The sequence below is a fragment of the Balaenoptera ricei genome, chromosome 14 (genome assembly GCF_028023285.1).
Source record: "Balaenoptera ricei isolate mBalRic1 chromosome 14, mBalRic1.hap2, whole genome shotgun sequence".
Lineage (NCBI taxonomy): Eukaryota > Metazoa > Chordata > Mammalia > Artiodactyla > Balaenopteridae > Balaenoptera > Balaenoptera ricei.
The window spans coordinates 52,142,277-52,159,796 of record NC_082652.1 but is presented as its reverse complement, the minus strand read 5'-3'; the positions used below and the strand labels follow the sequence as shown (position 1 = coordinate 52,159,796).

Sequence of the window (17,520 nt, the reverse complement as noted above, 5' to 3'; positions counted from 1 at the left end):
CAAGAAACATGAAGAAACAATACTAGGAAACATGAATTGCTCAAAATCAGGGATAAAGAGAAAATCTTAAAAGCAGTCAATGGGAAAAGACAATTCCATACAAAGGAGCAAAGATAAGGACAATGGCATATTTCTCATTGGAAACAATTCAATCAAGATAAAATACTCAGGGAAAGGGGAGGGATAAATTGGGAGATTGGGATTGACATATACATACTACTATATATAAAATAGATAACTAATAAGGACCTACTGTATAGCACAGGGAACTCTACTCAATACTCTGTAATGACCTATATAGGAAAAGAAAGAATCTAAAAAAGAGTGGATATATGTATAACTGATTCACTTTGCTGTACACCTGAAACTAACACAACATTGTAAATCAACTATACTCCAATAAAAAGAAAGAAAGAAAGAAAGAAAAAATCAGAGGAAAATCATGCTGTTAGACCGGAAGAAAAAATAAATACATTAAAAATTGAAAAATAAAATATTCTTTAAGCAAATTCATTTGATTAAAAAAAAATGTAAAATACTCAAAGAAAAAAATTGTCAACCTAGAATTCTATATCCCATGAAAATATCTTTCAAAAACAAAGGCCTTTTCAAAAAGCAGTCTGGCAATGTCCATTCTATAATACTTCAGGGTGTCTAGCCATATAACAAAAGCACCAGAACAAAGGGACAGGTACAGAGATGATTACTGTAGCATTTGCAGCAGAATAATTTTGGCCCCCTATCAATAGGTGGCTGACAGGATAAATTAGGGTGCATCCACTCCCACAGACGTCAGGCAGCCATTAAAAAAAATGCATTAGAGTTACAACCCTTAGAGGGCTTTCCACATGGTATTATTGTATAGAAAGTAAGATTCAGGTAACATGTGTGGTATCCCATTTTTATATAGTAAATGATCTCACAGAATTTAAATGTATACCTATATGTCTGCCTAGGACCATATGAGATGAAGAATATGAAGGTATAACCACCAGGGGAGGGTAAAACCATGTTAAAGAAAGAAACAAAGATACAAAAAGCCCTCTTATTTAGAAATGTAAATATTTATGCCTTTATGTAAAATTATATGTATGGGTATTTGTGTAAATCAAAAATATCATTTTTATATACTCTGTTTTATCCAATCTCTCCTAGGTTTGTTAAACCCTTTCCACCCCAGTCACTAATGCTAATCATTATTGCATAATTGCTGTAATGAAAGAAGCAGTAGAGAAGGTTTCTGATGCTTGCATTTCTAAGAATTTATCTTTTTTTCTGTTACATCATGGTATTTCATTTCTAGGTAGGTATTTCTAACAGAGCCAGACTTAGCATTAATTATAATGTTATAATTATAATAGAAATAAACATAAAATGCCACAAATATACATTTTAGACAGAGGAAAAAGGATTCTAATCAAAAGATCATGAAGTGCTATAAACAAGGGGAAAGCATGTATCTGGGGAAAAAGAAAAAAGTTGTTCAGATTACTCTGACTTATGTAGTCCCACTCCCAAGAAGTTCAGTTTGTTGTCCTCATGCCCCCTTCCCCAGATTCCATGACACTGTCTATTGGTGGTAGGGGAGCCCAGACAGAGGCTTAGACCATGAATAAGACCCAGGGCATTTAGAGTATAGAATACATTTGGTCCACATTTGAAAATAATAGTTAAGAATATGTTTGAGATAAGGCTTTTTTTCCCTCTGTTTTTTTCATCCAAGCAAAGCTGGATGAATAAGTATGTTTGAGCTGAGTGTGTTTGAACATTACCATTAACTTCTGGGTTTGCAGCTAGTGAGAACCAGCCAGAGAAGCCTCACTTTGATTCTCGCAGTGTAATATTTGAGCTGGATCCTTGCAACGGGAATGGGAAGGTTTGCCTTGTCTACAAAAGAGGGAAACCAGGTAAGAATCATGGCAGGCATGGTCCTGTAGTTTGGGAATGGCCTTGGCTGACCTTGCTCTCCAGCCATCACACAAAAGGCAGGCTCTTCCCCGACCTCCTGAGGTGCTGCTGGGTCTCTTGTAGATGCCAAGACCCAGAAAACCCCTCTGGTCCTCTCTGAGCATCCCCCTCCAGGCCAATTACTAGAGTCTTTTTAAGCTATTGTCATTTGTGTCACTTGTGAGTTACTGCAAAATAATAAGATTAGGATAATAAGTGAATAAAAGCTAAAAGAAATAGTCATTCTGTTTATAACTCCTCCAGCAGGCTCATGCATTAGAAAAGCATCCAGGAAAAACATTGTCTGTCTTTTACACGTATTTATGTAGACCAATTAACAGCAATAAAAACCTGAATTACTAGACCTCAATCTAAGATCCCAGATGGGAAATCAAGAGAAAAAGGCTCTGGCTTCTTGAGCAGTGGGCGTCACCTGGCCCCCTAACAGCAACTCAGTCCCTAGGAACTACAGAGTTGGACAAGGTCCAGGCCTCTTCAAGTAGCTTTCTGCCTGCAAAGGGTGAGAAGACACACCAGGGTTTACCTCTGGGGGAAAGGAGAGATCATCTCCAGCTGGAGGAGTCTTTGTGAAGTAGCCTTTGAGCTGCATCTTTTTTTTTTTTTAATATTTATTTATTTATCTATTTGGTTGCACTGGGTCTTAGTTGCAGCACGTGGGGCCACAACTAAAGAGCCCGTGTGCCGCAACTAAGGAGCCAGTGAGCCACAACTAATGAACTGCATCTTGAAGTATAGGTCTGAATGAGATATGGGGGGTGTGGGGTGGGGGGCAAAAGGGGGCATCCAAGCAAAGGGATATGGGTAAAAGCCATGCCATGGGAGAATGCACCTGATTTGGGGGGAATGACAATTCCAGTTCATTGGCCACATGGTTCATCTTGTGGATGAGGAGGAGATGACACCAGAAGCCCAGTTATTCCCTTTCCTGAGGAGTTTTGAAAGCCAGGTGAAGGAGTTTGGACGTTATGTGGAAGTAGGTGGGGTGTCAAGGTTATTTAGCAGAAGTATGGCAGGATTCAAATGAAAATGTGACCACAAGCAGAAATGGAAGTGGAAGGTACTGGAGGAGGGAGGCCACTTAGGGAGATGTTACAGCCATTAGACAGGAGATGAAATAGGAGAGGCCTAGGAGATGAACTAGGAGTACTAAGAATGGACGGTCAGGAGCAAGCGTGAGGCAGGAGCCGGTACAATAGTGCCTGCTTCAGCTCAACCAGCACATCACACAGCCGCACAGGCAGGAGTCCCAGGAGAGGAAGCTGGTCTGGGCTCCTCCATGGTGGTTTCTCACAGCACTTCTAATTCCTGACAGACCTCCTGAGAAAGCCAGAACTATTCAGACAGAGTGTCTCTCCATCAGGAAGGCTGAGACCACAGTATGTACCTATTGGGGGAGGGGGAGTGTTGAGCCCGCACAAGAAAGGAGTGCTGCTTAGATAGCCTGAATGCACAGATGGCCAAAGCCCAGCAGATAGATCAGTCGACTGACTGATCAAGAATTTGTAAAAGAATATAAAGAAGCCAGTAACAGTGGCCACTGGAGAACAGAACTGGGAGGTTGGAAGGGAAAAAAGGGAATTTTTACTTAGAGTTTACATTCCTTCTACTATTGAAATTTGTTTTAACCATGAGTAGATGTTGACTTTATAGATACAAGGAAAAAAGTGTTAAGCCATCCCTTCCTTTATGTCCTTTGTCTGCTATTTCAGCATTAGCACAAGACACTGAGATCTGGTTCCTGGACAGAGCATTATACTGGCATTTTCTCACAGATACCTTTACTGCCTATTATCGCCTGCTTATCACCCACCTGGGCCTGCCCCAGTGGCAGTATGCTTTCACCAGCTATGGCATTAGCCCACAGGCCAAGGTAAGGGGGGACCACCTGTCATCTCAAACTGTAGAATGTATCAGAATCTTCGGAGGAAATGCTTAAATTGCAGATTCCCAGCTTCCTCATCTGATTCAGATCTGGGGTTGAGCCCAGGAGCCTATATGTTCAATAAGCAAGGCAGGTGCTTCCAATTTAGGTGGACAACCTCACTTTATACTAATCTAGTTAAGTGGTTCCCAAACTTGGCTGATCCTCAGAATCACCTGGGGAGTTTTTACTTCTAATAAAAAGGGGTGGGTGGCGGGGGGAGATTAGGTTTGATCATTCATTTTGGATAGGCAGTACATGCATACAGCAACAGTGAAAAATCAGTCTCTTATTCACTGGTTCTCCAGCTTCCCCATCCACTTCCTCACAGGTAGGCACTGTTAGTTTCTCTTGTGCCCTCACTGAGTTACTTTATTGGATAGAAAGCATGCATGCATACAGTTTTTGGTTCCTTTTTTCTAAATCACAAGTGCGATATACTATTCACATTGTTCTGCACCTTCTTTTCACTTAACTCCATGTTGGAGCTCATTCCCTATCAATATATAGAGAGCTGTCTTTTTCAATGATACAGAGTATTTCAAAGTATGGATGTGCCTCATTTATATTATAGATCCAGACACCATTTTAAACATACAGATGTCAGGTAATGCTGATATACTGCCTGGTTTGAGAGCACCAGGTGTGTCTAGAAGAACTTTTGACTGGGTGGCAAAAAATGAGGGACTCGATGAATGTGTGTATTCATCGAGTGGACCTCACTTTCCTCAAATGTCACATGACAGTGACATACATCCAGGCAACATAGTGGGTAGTTGTGATCAATGAAAATAAAGGTAGATGCCGTTTGCCCTCAGCTGCCCAGAAAGCCTGTTGGGAAGAGAGCAGGCAACTTCCCTTTACTCAGATTCTTATGCCTCATGTTGAAAGGTTATGAGACCCCATAAAGCAATGTGTGCCTGTCTTCCGTTTTACCTAAAGGAAGTGCTAATAGATTTTAGAGGCAGTTTTTCCTAAAGTCTTTTACTCTGCCTCATCTCCCCAGCTCTCTACCCCTGTATCTCCCCTAAAGAACATAAACACATGCTCTTCTCCTTTGAATCGTGACCCTCTCTCCTAATTCTGCCTTACAGCAATGGTTCAACATGTATAAACCCATCACCTACAACACAAACCTACTCACGGAAGAGACCGACTCCTTTGTGAACAAGCTGGATCCCAGCAAAGTGTTCAAGAGCAAGAACAAGACCTTAATCCCCAAAAAGAAAGGGTCTGTTCAGCCTGCAGGTGGCCAGAAAGGGCCCGCAGGTCCTCCTTCCACCTCTAGATCCTCCTCTGGCTCTGGAAACCCTGTCCGAAAATGAGCGCCCCACCTCCAGCTCCCTACCAGCCCCACAGTGACGATTTCCATGCACAGATGCCCCAGGCGTGGCCCAAGCCTCAGATTCTGTGTGTGGAACCATAGTCCTCTCCCCATCTGAGTGACAAAATCCTAGGCCTTTTACTGCCATTGGCTTGAGCCAGGAGTTGGAAGGGCATACTCAGGTCTCCCCAAGAATCCTTCCCTCATACCCCTTACAGCAGGTTGTGCCACCTACTGATTCTGGAAGCTGTGGCGAATGTAAGGTGTTGTGTAAGTGACTAAGTAGATCTCTTAAGAGCTTTCTTCTCTTTCTACTCCAACCCCCTACCCCTCAACAGTAATTAGAGAAGTCCCCCATAGAAACCACTGGTTTTGACCTATGAGGCATTAGAACTATGCTGCTCAATTGGTAGCCACTTTTTAAAGCAGCTAAATTTAAGCCATGTTAAAAATTCAGTTCCTCAGTTATATTAGCCACAATGGGAGTATTCATGTGGCTAGTGGATTCTGTATTAGCACAGAGATGATGAAACATTTCTGTATCATCACAGAAAGTTCTATTGGGCAGCACTGCATTAGAATACTTCTGCATTACCCTTCCTCAGATCAGTTAATTTTTGTTAGAGAATATTGGTACCTTAATTTGATGGGTTATAATGTTCCACGAAAGACCTTGAATATACATTTTTATGTTCTTTATATCCTTTACCACAAACAGATCTTGCTTTGCTCATTTTCAGTTTCCTATAGTTTCTCATCTTCATCGGTTTCCTATAAAGTTTCTTGTTTCCAGTTTTGTGATGTGATAGTTGCACATTTGCCAAAATTATCTTTATCACTTTTTTTTTAAAAGAAGAGGTGATTCTGCTGTACCATTAAAAACAAAACAAAACAAAACCTCCCAAGCAGTGCTTTGCCAGGACTCTTCATGCAGAGTTTTGATGAAATCAGTCACTGTTGACAAGAGCCTCCACCTGCTCTGCCTACTCACAACTGCTCAACAATTCATGGGGTAGCAGAAAAGGATAGAGAGGAACCAAGTTGTCAAGGATAATAGCTGAGGTTTAGTCTTCCAGAAGCATTTTTCTGCCAAAACTCATCAAAGGGAGAACCAGCAGTGCCAGATAAGAGATTCCAGCATTTGGCTGCCTCCCCAAGTCAGGGTTAGAAGGGGATTGAGAAGTTGTGTCATCTTCCACTGTGGCAGGTGTCCTTCCTCTAGAGATCATGGAGCCCCTGAATTATTTCTTAAGTCCTGGTCCAGCTCTGGATTTCATAAATGAAGCAGCAGAGGAGCCACGAAACAATGGCACCCTTTAAATCAGTGACAATCAGGTGGAATCCCCAAAGAAGGGCTGTAGACAGAAGGGGGTTCCAACAAGGAAAGGTTTGAAACCTGCCTCAGGAGGAGCAGAGCACTCAAGAGCACGAATGGCTACCCAATATGTAGGACCCCGTGCAGAATGAAAATATGGGGGCCTTTGTCCAAAAATCAGATAAACAGTACCATTAAAAGTACTAATACGGAGTAGCAATTTTCATATTAGACAAAATAGACTTTAAAATAAAGACTATTACAAGAGACAAAGAAGGCCACTACATAATGATCAAGGGATCAATCCAAGAAGAAGATACAACAATTGTAAATATTTATGCACCCAATATAGGAACACCTCAATACATCATAAGGAAAATGCTAACAGCCATAAAAGGGGAAATCAACAGTAACACGATAACAGTAGAGGAATTTAACACCCCACTTTCACCAAAGGACAGATAATCCAAAATGAAAATATAAATAAGGAAACACAAGCTTTAAATGACACATTAAACAAGATGGACTTAATTGATATTTACAGGACGTTCCATCCAAAAACAACAGAATACACTTTCTTCTCAAGTGCTCATGGAACATTCTCCAGGATAGATCATATCTTGGGTCACAAATCACGCCTTGGTAAATTTAAGAAAATTGAAATCATATCAAGTATCTTTCCTGACCACAATGCTATGAGACTAGATATCAATTATAGGGAAAAAAATCTGTAAAAAAATACAAATACATGGAGGCTAAAAAATATACTACTAAATAACCAAGAGATCACTGAAGAATTCAAAGAGAAAATCAAAAAATACCTAGAAACAAATGACAATGACAACACAACGACCCAAGACCTATGGGATGCAGCAAAAGCAGTTCTAAGAGGGAAGTTTACAGCAATACAATCCTACCTCAAGAAACAAGAAAAATCTCAACCTAACCTTACACTTAAAGCAGTTAGAGAAAGAAGAACAAAAAAACCCCAAAGTTAGCAGAAGGAAAGAAATCATAAAGATCAGATCAGAAATAAATGAAAAAGAAATGAAATGATAGCAAAGATCAATAAAACTAAAAGCTGGTACTTTGAGACGATAAACAAAATTGATAAACCATTAGACAGACTCATCAAGAAAGAAAGGGAGAAGACTCAAATCAATAGAATTAGAAATGAAAAAGGAGAAGTAACAACTGACCCCGCAGAAATACAAAGGATCATGAGAGATTACTACAAGCAACTATATGCCAATAAAATGGACAACCTGGAAGAAATGGAAACATTCTTAGAAAAGCACAACCTTCCGAGACTGAACCAGGAAGAAATAGAAAATATAAAGAGACCAGTCGCAAGCACTGGAACTGAAACTGTGATTAAAAATCTTCCAGCAAACAAAAGCCCAGGACCAGATGGCTTCACAGGTGAATTCTATCAAACATTTAGAGAAGAGCTAACACCTATCCTTCTCAAACTCTGCCAAAATATAGCAGAGGGAGGAACACTCCCAAACTCATTCTATGAGGCCACCATCACCCTGGTACCAAAACCAAAGATGTCACAAAGAAAGAAAACTACAGGCCAATGTCACTGATGAACATAGATGCAAAAATCCTGAAAATACTAGCAAACAGAATCCAACAGCACATTAAAAGGATCATACACCATGATCAAATGGGGTTTATCACAGGAATGCAAGGCTTCTTCAGTATACACAAATTAATCAATGTGATACACCGTATTAACAAACTGAAGGAGAAAAACCATCACCTCAATAGATGCAGGAAAAGCTTTTGACAATATTCAACACCCATTTATGATAAAAACCCTCCAGAAAGTAGGCATAGAGGGAACTTACCTCAACATAATAAAGGCCATATATGACAAACCCAAAGCCAACATCGTTCTCAATGGTAAAAAACTGAAACCATTTCCTCTAAGATCAGGAACAAGACAAAGGTGCCCAACATAGTCTTGGAAGTTTTAGCCACAGCAATCAGAGAAGAAAAAGAAATAAAAGGAATCCAACTTGGAAAAGAAGAAGTAAAGCTGTCACTGTTTGCAGATGACATGATACTATACATGGAGAATCCTAAAGATGCTACCAGAAAACTACTAGAGCTAATCAATGAATTTGGTAAAGTTGCAGGATACAAAATTAATGCACAGAAATCTCTTGCATTCCTATACACTAATGATGAAAAATCTGAAAGAGAAATTAAGGAAACACTCCCATTTACCATTGCAACAAAAAGAATAAAATACCTAGGAATAAGCCTACCTAAGGAGACAAAAGACCTGTATGCAGAAAACTATTAAGACACTGATGGAAGAAAGATGATACAAACAGAGAGATATACCATGTTCTTGGATTGGAAGAATCAACATTGTGAAAATGACTCTACTACCCAAAGCAATCTACAGATTCAATGCAATCCCTATCAAACTACCAATGGCATTTTTCCCATTTTCAGAACTAGAACAAAAAGTTGCACAATTTGTATGGAAACACAAAAGACCCCGAATAGCCAAAGAAATCCTGAGAAAGAAAAATGGAGCTGGAGGAATCAGGCTCCCAGACGTCAGACTATATTACAAAGCTACAGTATTCAAGACAGTATGGCACTGGCACAAAAACAGAAATATAGATCAATGGAACAGGATAGAAGCCCAGAGATAAACCCATGCACATATGGTCACCTTATCTTTGATAAAGGAGGCAAGAATATACAATGGAGGAAAGACAGCCTCTTCAATAAGTGATGCTGGGAAAACTGGACAGCTACATGTAAAAGAATTAAGTTAGAACACTCCCTAGCACCATACACAAAAATAAACTCAAAATGGATTAAAGACCTAAATGTAAGGCCAGACACTATTAAAGTCTCAGAGGAAAACATAGGCAGAACACTCTATGGCATAAATCACAGCAAGATCCTTTTGGATCCACCTCCTAGAGAAATGGAAATAAAAACAAAAATAAACAAATGGGACCTAATGAAACTTAAAAGCTTTTGCACAGCAAAGGAAACCATAAACAAGATGAAAAGACAGCCCTCAGAATGGGAGAAAAATATTTGCTAATGAAGCAACTGACAAAGGATTAATCTCCAAAGTATACAAGCAGCTCATGGAGCTCAATATCCAAAAAGCAAACAACCCAATCCAAAAATGGGCAGAAGACCTAAATTGACATTTCTCCAAAGAAGATATACTGATTGCCAACAAACACATGAAAGGATGCTCAACATCACTAATCATTAGAGAAATGCAAATCAAAACTACAATAAGGTATCACCTCTCACCAGTCAGAATGGCCATCATCAAAAAATCTACAAACAGTAAATGCTGGAGAGGGTGTGGAGAAATGGGAACCCTCGTGCACTGTTGGTGGGAATGTAAATGGATACAGCCACTATGGAGATCAGTATGGAGGTTCCTTTAAAAACTAAAAATAGAACTACCATATGACCCACCAGTCCCACTACTGGGCATGTGCCCTGAGAAAACCATAATTCAAAAAGAGTCGTACCACAGTGTTCATTGCAGCTCTGTTTACAATAGCCAGGACATGGAAGCAACCTAAGTGTCCATTGACAGATGAATGGATAAAGAGGATGGGCACATATATACAATGGAATATTACTCAGCCATAAAAAGAAACGAAATTGAGTTATTTGTAGTGAGGTGGATGGACCTAGAGACTGTCGTACACAGTGAAGTAAGTCAGAAAGAGAAAAACAAATACCGTATGCTAACACATATATATGGGCTCTAAAAAAAAAAAAAAAAGGTTCTGAAGAACCTAGGGGTAGGACAGGAATAAAGACACAGACGTAGAGCATGGACTTGAGGACACGGGGAGGGGGAAGGGTAAGCTGGGACAAAGTGAGAGAGTGGTATGGACATATATACACTACCAAATGTAAAATAGATAGCTAGTGGGAAGCAGCCACATAGCACAGGGAGATCAGCTTGGTGCTTTGTGTCCACCTAGAGGGGTGGGATAGGGAGGGTGGGAGGGAGACGCAAGAGGGAGGAGATATGGGGATATATGTATATGTATAGCTGATTCACTTTGTTATACAGCAGAAACTAACACACCATTGTAAAGCAATTATAGTCCAATAAAGCTGTTAAAAAAAAAAGTACTAATTTGTTTTACCTTTCTTCTGTGGTTTCTCTCACAACTTGTTACAGTGTTTTATCTGTTTGGTACTTGATGCTGTTCTAGGAAAAATTAAAACTTTAAATTATTAGCGTTAATTTTATCATTCCTCTTTCTATTGTGCTATTCCAGTTTTTAGTGCAGCTACAGAGCATTTAACTCATGTACAGCATTACCAAAAATTACACAATTATTACTTTATACCTTTTGTATGCATATATGTTCCATTCTTATCAGAACAGTGGAAACAACATGCAAAACTAGCTCAACTGATATTTCTCTTCTTGATATGTACACATTCTATCAACACCCTCAACTTACCGATGACTAAGGAAGGACTGAAAGAAAGAGAAATTTTGAGCTGCCCTATGTTTTCCTTTTCTTCTGTGTCATCATTTCAGCGTAAGTGGTTGGCTAATACAGGAAAGTAACATGAGTAAGAAAGGGAATGTTTGGGTGCCATGGTCATTCATGCTTCTTAGAATGCCGTTATCTTCTTTTTGCATTCAAATCAAGTCTGGTTCAAATAGAAAGTATGACCTTTTGGGGCCCTTGTGTCCCCACTTTCTCAGTTGTAGACATAACATGCTTGCCTTGTACTTAACTCTGAACCTCCCTGGACTCTCATGTATGGTGGGCCCACTAGAATTCTGTGCTCACGAGAATCACGATGGCTGTAAATGAAAGAGGTGGTAAGGAACAGTGGACACACATATTGCACATATCTCCTCTGCCCATGTGTATGCTTGTCTCATCACGCTTGACTTACAAAACACAAGTTCAAAGATAAAACTAAGAATTTCAAGGCAGTAACAGGAGAGCATTAAACCAAGTGTGAGGCCTTCTGAGTGTGGAGCTCTGTGTGACTGCACAGGTCACATGCCCATGAAGCTGGCCCTGGTGAAGGGGGAAGGGAGCATTCCTGGCGAAAGGCTTCAGACAATGCATAGGTTGAGTGGGTTACATGGGGGAAAAGCTCACAAGGATACTAATATTTTGAAACTAAAGCAATTAAAATGGCAATAGGCACTACTATAAATCAACCACCCAGGAAGAAGACTCTATGCTGGAATTACAGAAAGAGAATAAATGGCAGGGTGCTTCACGATGCATTGATGTAGCTAAGACTGTGCATGAAGTGCCACATCATCATGCTGCTTGCGTCCTACAGCAGGGAAGTACGCAAGCCAAGGATAGGCATGACAAGGGGCAGCTTGCACAGGATAATCCACAAAACATGGGTTATTCCTGTGCTCCCCAAATGTGGACATGCATCAGTGTCAGTGGAATCGTGTGTAGAAAATAAGATGCATAGATCCCACTCCAGACCTACTAAATCAAAATTGCAAGGAAAGATTCCAAGCATCAGGGCTTTTAATCAACCACAATGATGACAGTAATGTTCACTGACTCTGAAACTTTCTACTTAATGGGTCTGGGTGGTTTTGCTTTCATTGCAGGAGAAGAACTCAAAATGTTTTTAATCTAGTGAAGCATATACAATGACTGGAACAGAAGAACCAAGGGACCTTTTAGTTTCTATATGAAATACATCCATTTTTAAAACTTTTTATTATGGAGAATTTTAAACATTTACAAAGATAGAATAGTATAATGAATCCCCGTGTATCCATCACCCAGTTTCAACAATTATCAGCTTATGACAAATCATATTTTATCTATACCCCTGTTCTTTATCCCTCTAATTTTAATTTTTAAATAATTCCATTTTAACTTACCTGTTGATTTTAAGTTATACTTCTTTGCATTATATTTTAGCAGTTGCTCTAGAGATTACAATATGTATTCTTAACTTTTTTTCTGTTCAACACAGTAGCCACTTATATATACATAGGGTCCCTGGTAGCCACATTTGTGTAGTATAACTCTGCCTCCTTGACTACAGTTGACTGACACTGGGTGAGTACCAATCCAAATTGGGATCTTGTGATTAATTTCCTTCTTTGGCTTAAACCAACCTAGACTGGATTCTGTTTTTCCCACCAAGCATTCTCTGGTTAACACATCAGCCTTCATTATGGAGTTACTGTGAAGATTAAATACACAGGTAAGAACTCAAAGTTTAGTCCCTTCTCCCTTTGTAATGTGACTGTAACCTTTCTTTCTAGCCGTTAACTTTCTACATGAGCCATCTGGCTCTGCCTACTGATCCTCTCACTTTGCTTCCTAAACACCAGTGTGGTTCTCCTTCTGCGACTTCATACCTATAGTTTCCTACCTGCCAGTGCTGGCCAGTTGTGCCACGTCTTCCTTCCAAGGTCCAGCTCCAGTCTACCTCCACCTCAAAGCTTCTGAGAAGCTGAGTTCACAAGGAGAGCCCACTCTAGGGGGGAGCACTTCACGCCTGTACCACTCGGTTAACTTTTGATCATCTTGCCTTGTTTCCTCTGTGTCCTCAATGGTAGTTGAGATGGGGGCCTTAATTTACCACTGCAAGCTATGCTGCTTATTGTGAAACCACATGCAATATTAGATTAAACTTAATTCATAATTTTGTGCTAAATCAGGAGCTGCCACATACTTAAATCCAGGATAGACCAATAGAACAGACTACCAAATAATGAGAAAAAAAGCTGTGAAAATTCTGTTTAAATGTTCATTTAAATCCTCAAAATGCAACCACTGCTTTTATTTTAGAGGCAGGACATCTTGGTTCAGCTCAGAGACCACCTCTCTCAGAAGACCCTGCTGTAATGCAATATGTTACTGGTATGCCAATGTTTTGGCATCCAAACTGTCTCTCCCAGACTGCCTCTTGCCACTCACCGGCTGTGACTCAGAAATCTTTTATCAGACAATGTCCCTCTATTTGTGGTTTCAGAAGTGGGATCTTTGTGGCACACATCCTTATGTTTCCTATAGCACCCAACACCCAGGCCTTGCCCAATACCCACCTTGGTAGAGGCAGCACTTCAAATAAACGCAGCCATCCAACTGGATGTTTGCCAATATCCAACCAATTCATCTCACGTGGATAAACTCTATTGAGAGTAGGCCTCCCAGATGATAAGGGTGAAATGCAGTAGTGAGGACCATGGTGAAAGCAATACAAGAACTAAGTGGTGCTTTGTAAAGCTTTATTACAGGGTGGATTTAGCTGTTGGAGATGTGTTCTTGGCCACGGCGTGTATCACCAGGTCATGCATACAGGCTTGATGTGGACTCCGCTGAGGAGAGAGCGCATCCTCTAGGTGGGATACGTAGGGAGAGAAGAGTGCGTATTTGATGGCAGTGAACATCAATCACAGAATTCTCCACTGAGGACAAGAACTCCCAAGGCTCAGGACACAATGTAGGCAGGCAGTGGACATAGCTTCTTAGACACTGTACTTAAGTTCTTGATAGAACGGCAGTCCACAGCAATTCTATACACAATTTCACATAAAAACTTCCTTTTTGTAAAATGAATAAACAGCAACAAAGTACATAAAAAGATGCGTTCTCTCAGACCTGTGATATCCAGTACTGTACAGTAGTGACTAACCACAGGTAGCCATTAAACGTAAATAAAATTCTGCTCGTCTCTCTAGTCACATTTCAAGTGTTCCGTAATCACGCATGTCTAGTGGCTACCATATTGGAATAGGGCACATATAGAACGTTTCCATCCTCACATTTCTATTGGGCAGCCCTGTCTTAGACCACGCATGGCTTGTTTTTACATTACAAATCTCAGAATAACTGCTGCAAAGCCCTTTTATAACATGCTATATTCAACAAAGAACAGGGACATTTACTCAATTTAATATACTTTTGCAAGATACAGCATCCTTTCATACTTTAAATATTCTTTTTACAACCCCTGGCTCACAGGGAAGGCCAGGGATGAGTCAGCATGCCACTGCATACCTTGGAAAAGGGCCCATTCCTCTGGCTGCAGAGTGGCCAGCGTGGGTTCTGGGCTTTGCCCCGCGTTGTAGCCAAAGGCCCCGAAGCAACTCAGCCTCTAGGGCTCTGCACGGTCTCCAGCATGGAAAGCTGAGGGAAATGAAGGTGCAAATTTTCTACATCTTAAAGCAGTTCATCTCCTCTGCCCTCCCAGGGAGCAGGTGGGCCTGACTGAGAACACACTCCCAAATTCAGAAGTAATTGCTCAAGAAGTGACATTTCTCAAATCACCTTCTCTTCCTCTACGGATCAGTGACCTTTATCTTTTTTCACAGCATAAAGAGTGGCAAAGAATACCTCGGAGAGAAACCAGAGCAGGGACACAAACAGGCCTCAGCATAGTTCAAGACCAATGAAGACACCTCGTCCCTCAAGCAAAAGCTGCACGGTGAGGGACAAACTATTAAGGACAAGATTAAACCTCTGGAAGAACAGCTTACCTTTACCAAGGCTCCAGTGCCCAACTTTATACTTTTAAACTTTTTTTTTTTAAATGAGGTCATCCCTTGGGAGAGATGGAGATACAGATTGCACTTGAGGATCTCTGTTTAAATCTCTGGTGGTTCCCGAGGCACACCTGCTCCCATAGGTGGCTCTAGACCATGGCCACACAGGTTCCAGACAGAGTGTTGGGATTCTAGAATATAGGCTTATTGAACAACTTAATAAGAAAAACTATTTTCCTTTAAACATGTGATTCTAACACAGACTGCTGTGGCCTTAATTACCATCCTCACACATCATGTTTTTGGCCATTTAAAAAAATGGGAAATCACCTTCAATATTATAATATCAATAATAGGAAAAATTCAATCAAGCACAAGACAAATATAAAAATTAGTCTTACAACATTCTTCTATAAACACAAGCTTATAAAGTTTAATTTAACCCAAAGGTGAACTTCCATTTACAGATGTTGATTTAGGAAGTTGTTTAAACTTCTACAACCTTTACAAATTTCAGGACAAGTTCTTCTTCCATAGATAGACAAGTTTTTTTTTTATACCACCTACTGACGGGCTGCTAGATTAGAGCCCATTTTCTTCCACTGAGACTGCATATCTGAGGATGGTTTACACTGGGAATGGACTCCTTTATTCCCTTGTCACTTCCAATCTTATGCCTAATCTTCTGAGCCAAGAAGCGCTCTGATGTTGATTGAATTCCTCTAATTCTGTAGCCAGGTCTGCCACCAGCTGCTGTGTGCTGAGCTCCAGTCAAAATGACCTAAATCAGCATACCATCAAGGACACCTTTTTTTCTGAGGCTGGATAGAACAGCTACAAAAGCTTCCCCAGGTATCCATCTCTTTCTGTATAGCTACATTTTAGATTCTTATTTGAAACTTGGGGTTTACAAAAATATAATTTTTCCCTTGGGTACTCAACTCAAATGTTTTTTGGAAGGGGTGATTGCTTCTGTTTCCTAGCCCACTGCCATGCCCTGAAGTATCTGGCTGTCACCCTGTGGAACCCCCTCCCAGAAAGCAATGCAGGGTTAAAAGCATTTCTAGGCAGATGCTACTAAGGGGTAAGGGGTCTCTCTGAAGGAAAATGAGCCTTCTGGTTTATTTTCTGAAAGAGCAAGAGCCAAGGCCTCTGCTTAGCTAGGCCAACTGGATAGTCCAAGTACTGCAGTGACCTATCGCAGTCCAAGAAAGCCTGCCGCTGACACAGAGGAACAGAAGATGTCCTACTTACCTTGTGGTGGATTTAATGCCATATCTTTAATGTGCTGCGCCGATCCTCTGTGGAATATCTTTATTTTCTTCCAGTTTTATTTAGATATAATTGACATATAGCCCTATATATGTTTAAGGTATACAGCCTAATGATCTGACTTACATACATCATGAAATGATTACACAGTAGGTTTAGTGAACATCCATCCTCTCATATAGATGCAAAATTAAAGAAACAGAAAAAAAGCATTTTTTTCTTGTGATAAGAATTCATAGGATTTACTCTCTTAACAACTTCATATACAATATACAGCAGTGTTAATTATATTTATCATGTACGTTACATCCCTAGTACTTATTTACCTTATCTGGAAGTTTGTACCTTTTGACTACCTTCATCCAATTCCTCCTCCCCACACCTGCTGCCTCTGGTAACCACAAATCTGATCTCTTTTTCTAAGAGTTTGTTTTGAAGTATAATTTGCCTATAACACCATGTTAGTTATTTCCTAGTGTACAACATAGTGATTCAATATTTCTATACATTTCAAAATGATCACCATAAGTCTAGTTACCATCTGTCACCATACAAAAATATTATGTAATTATTGACTATATTCCCCACACTGTATATTTCATACCTGTGACTCATTTATTTTATAACTGGAAGTTTATACCTCTTAATTTCCCTCACCTATTTCTCTCCTTCCCCCAACTCCTTCCCCTCTGGCAAACACCTGTTTGTATCTATGAGTCTGTTTCTGTTTTGTTATGTTTGTTCATTTGTTTTCATGTATAGATTTCACATTAAAGTAAAATCATATGGTATTTGTCATTCTCTGTCTAACTTATTTCACTTAGCGTAATACCCTCTAGGTCCATCCATGTTGTCACAATTGGCAAGATTTCATTCTTTTTTTATGGCTGAGTAACATTCCATTGTGTGCGTGTGAATATATATATATACACCACATCTTCTTTATTCATTCATCTATCGATGGGAACTTAGGTTGCTTCTATATTTTTGGCTATCGTAAGTAATGCTGCAATAAACATAGGGGTGCATATATCTTTTCTAATTAGTGTTTTTGTTTTCTTCAGATAAATACCCAGAAGTGCAGTTGCTAGATCATATGGTAGTTCTATTTCTAATTTTTTGAGGACCCTATATACTGTTTTCCGTAGTGGCTACATCAATTTACATTCCCAGCAACAAGGTTTCCCTTTTTTCCACAT

At 40.0% G+C, this 17,520-nt stretch overlaps 1 protein-coding gene across 4 annotated transcripts in view; it reads left to right on the top strand.

Moving 5' to 3' along the window:
* The window catches only part of TPGS2 (tubulin polyglutamylase complex subunit 2), a 63,612-nt gene extending 46,539 nt beyond the window's left edge, over nt 1-17,073 (top strand). For 2 of the 4 annotated variants that reach the window (XR_009497390.1, XR_009497388.1), the window contains one exon: nt 14,879-17,073. Coding sequence is in view for 1 of the 4 variants with exons in the window: in XM_059895655.1 (XP_059751638.1) it covers nt 1,794-1,907; nt 3,678-3,838; nt 4,984-5,214 (506 nt within the window). In the remaining 3 variants the exon portion in view is untranslated. Of the gene's footprint in view, nt 1-1,793; nt 1,908-3,677; nt 3,839-4,983; nt 10,520-14,878 lie in introns of those variants that run through there. The other 2 variants (XM_059895655.1, XR_009497389.1) reach the window with 2 other exon arrangements.
* The last annotated feature ends 447 nt before the right edge of the window (nt 17,074-17,520 follow it).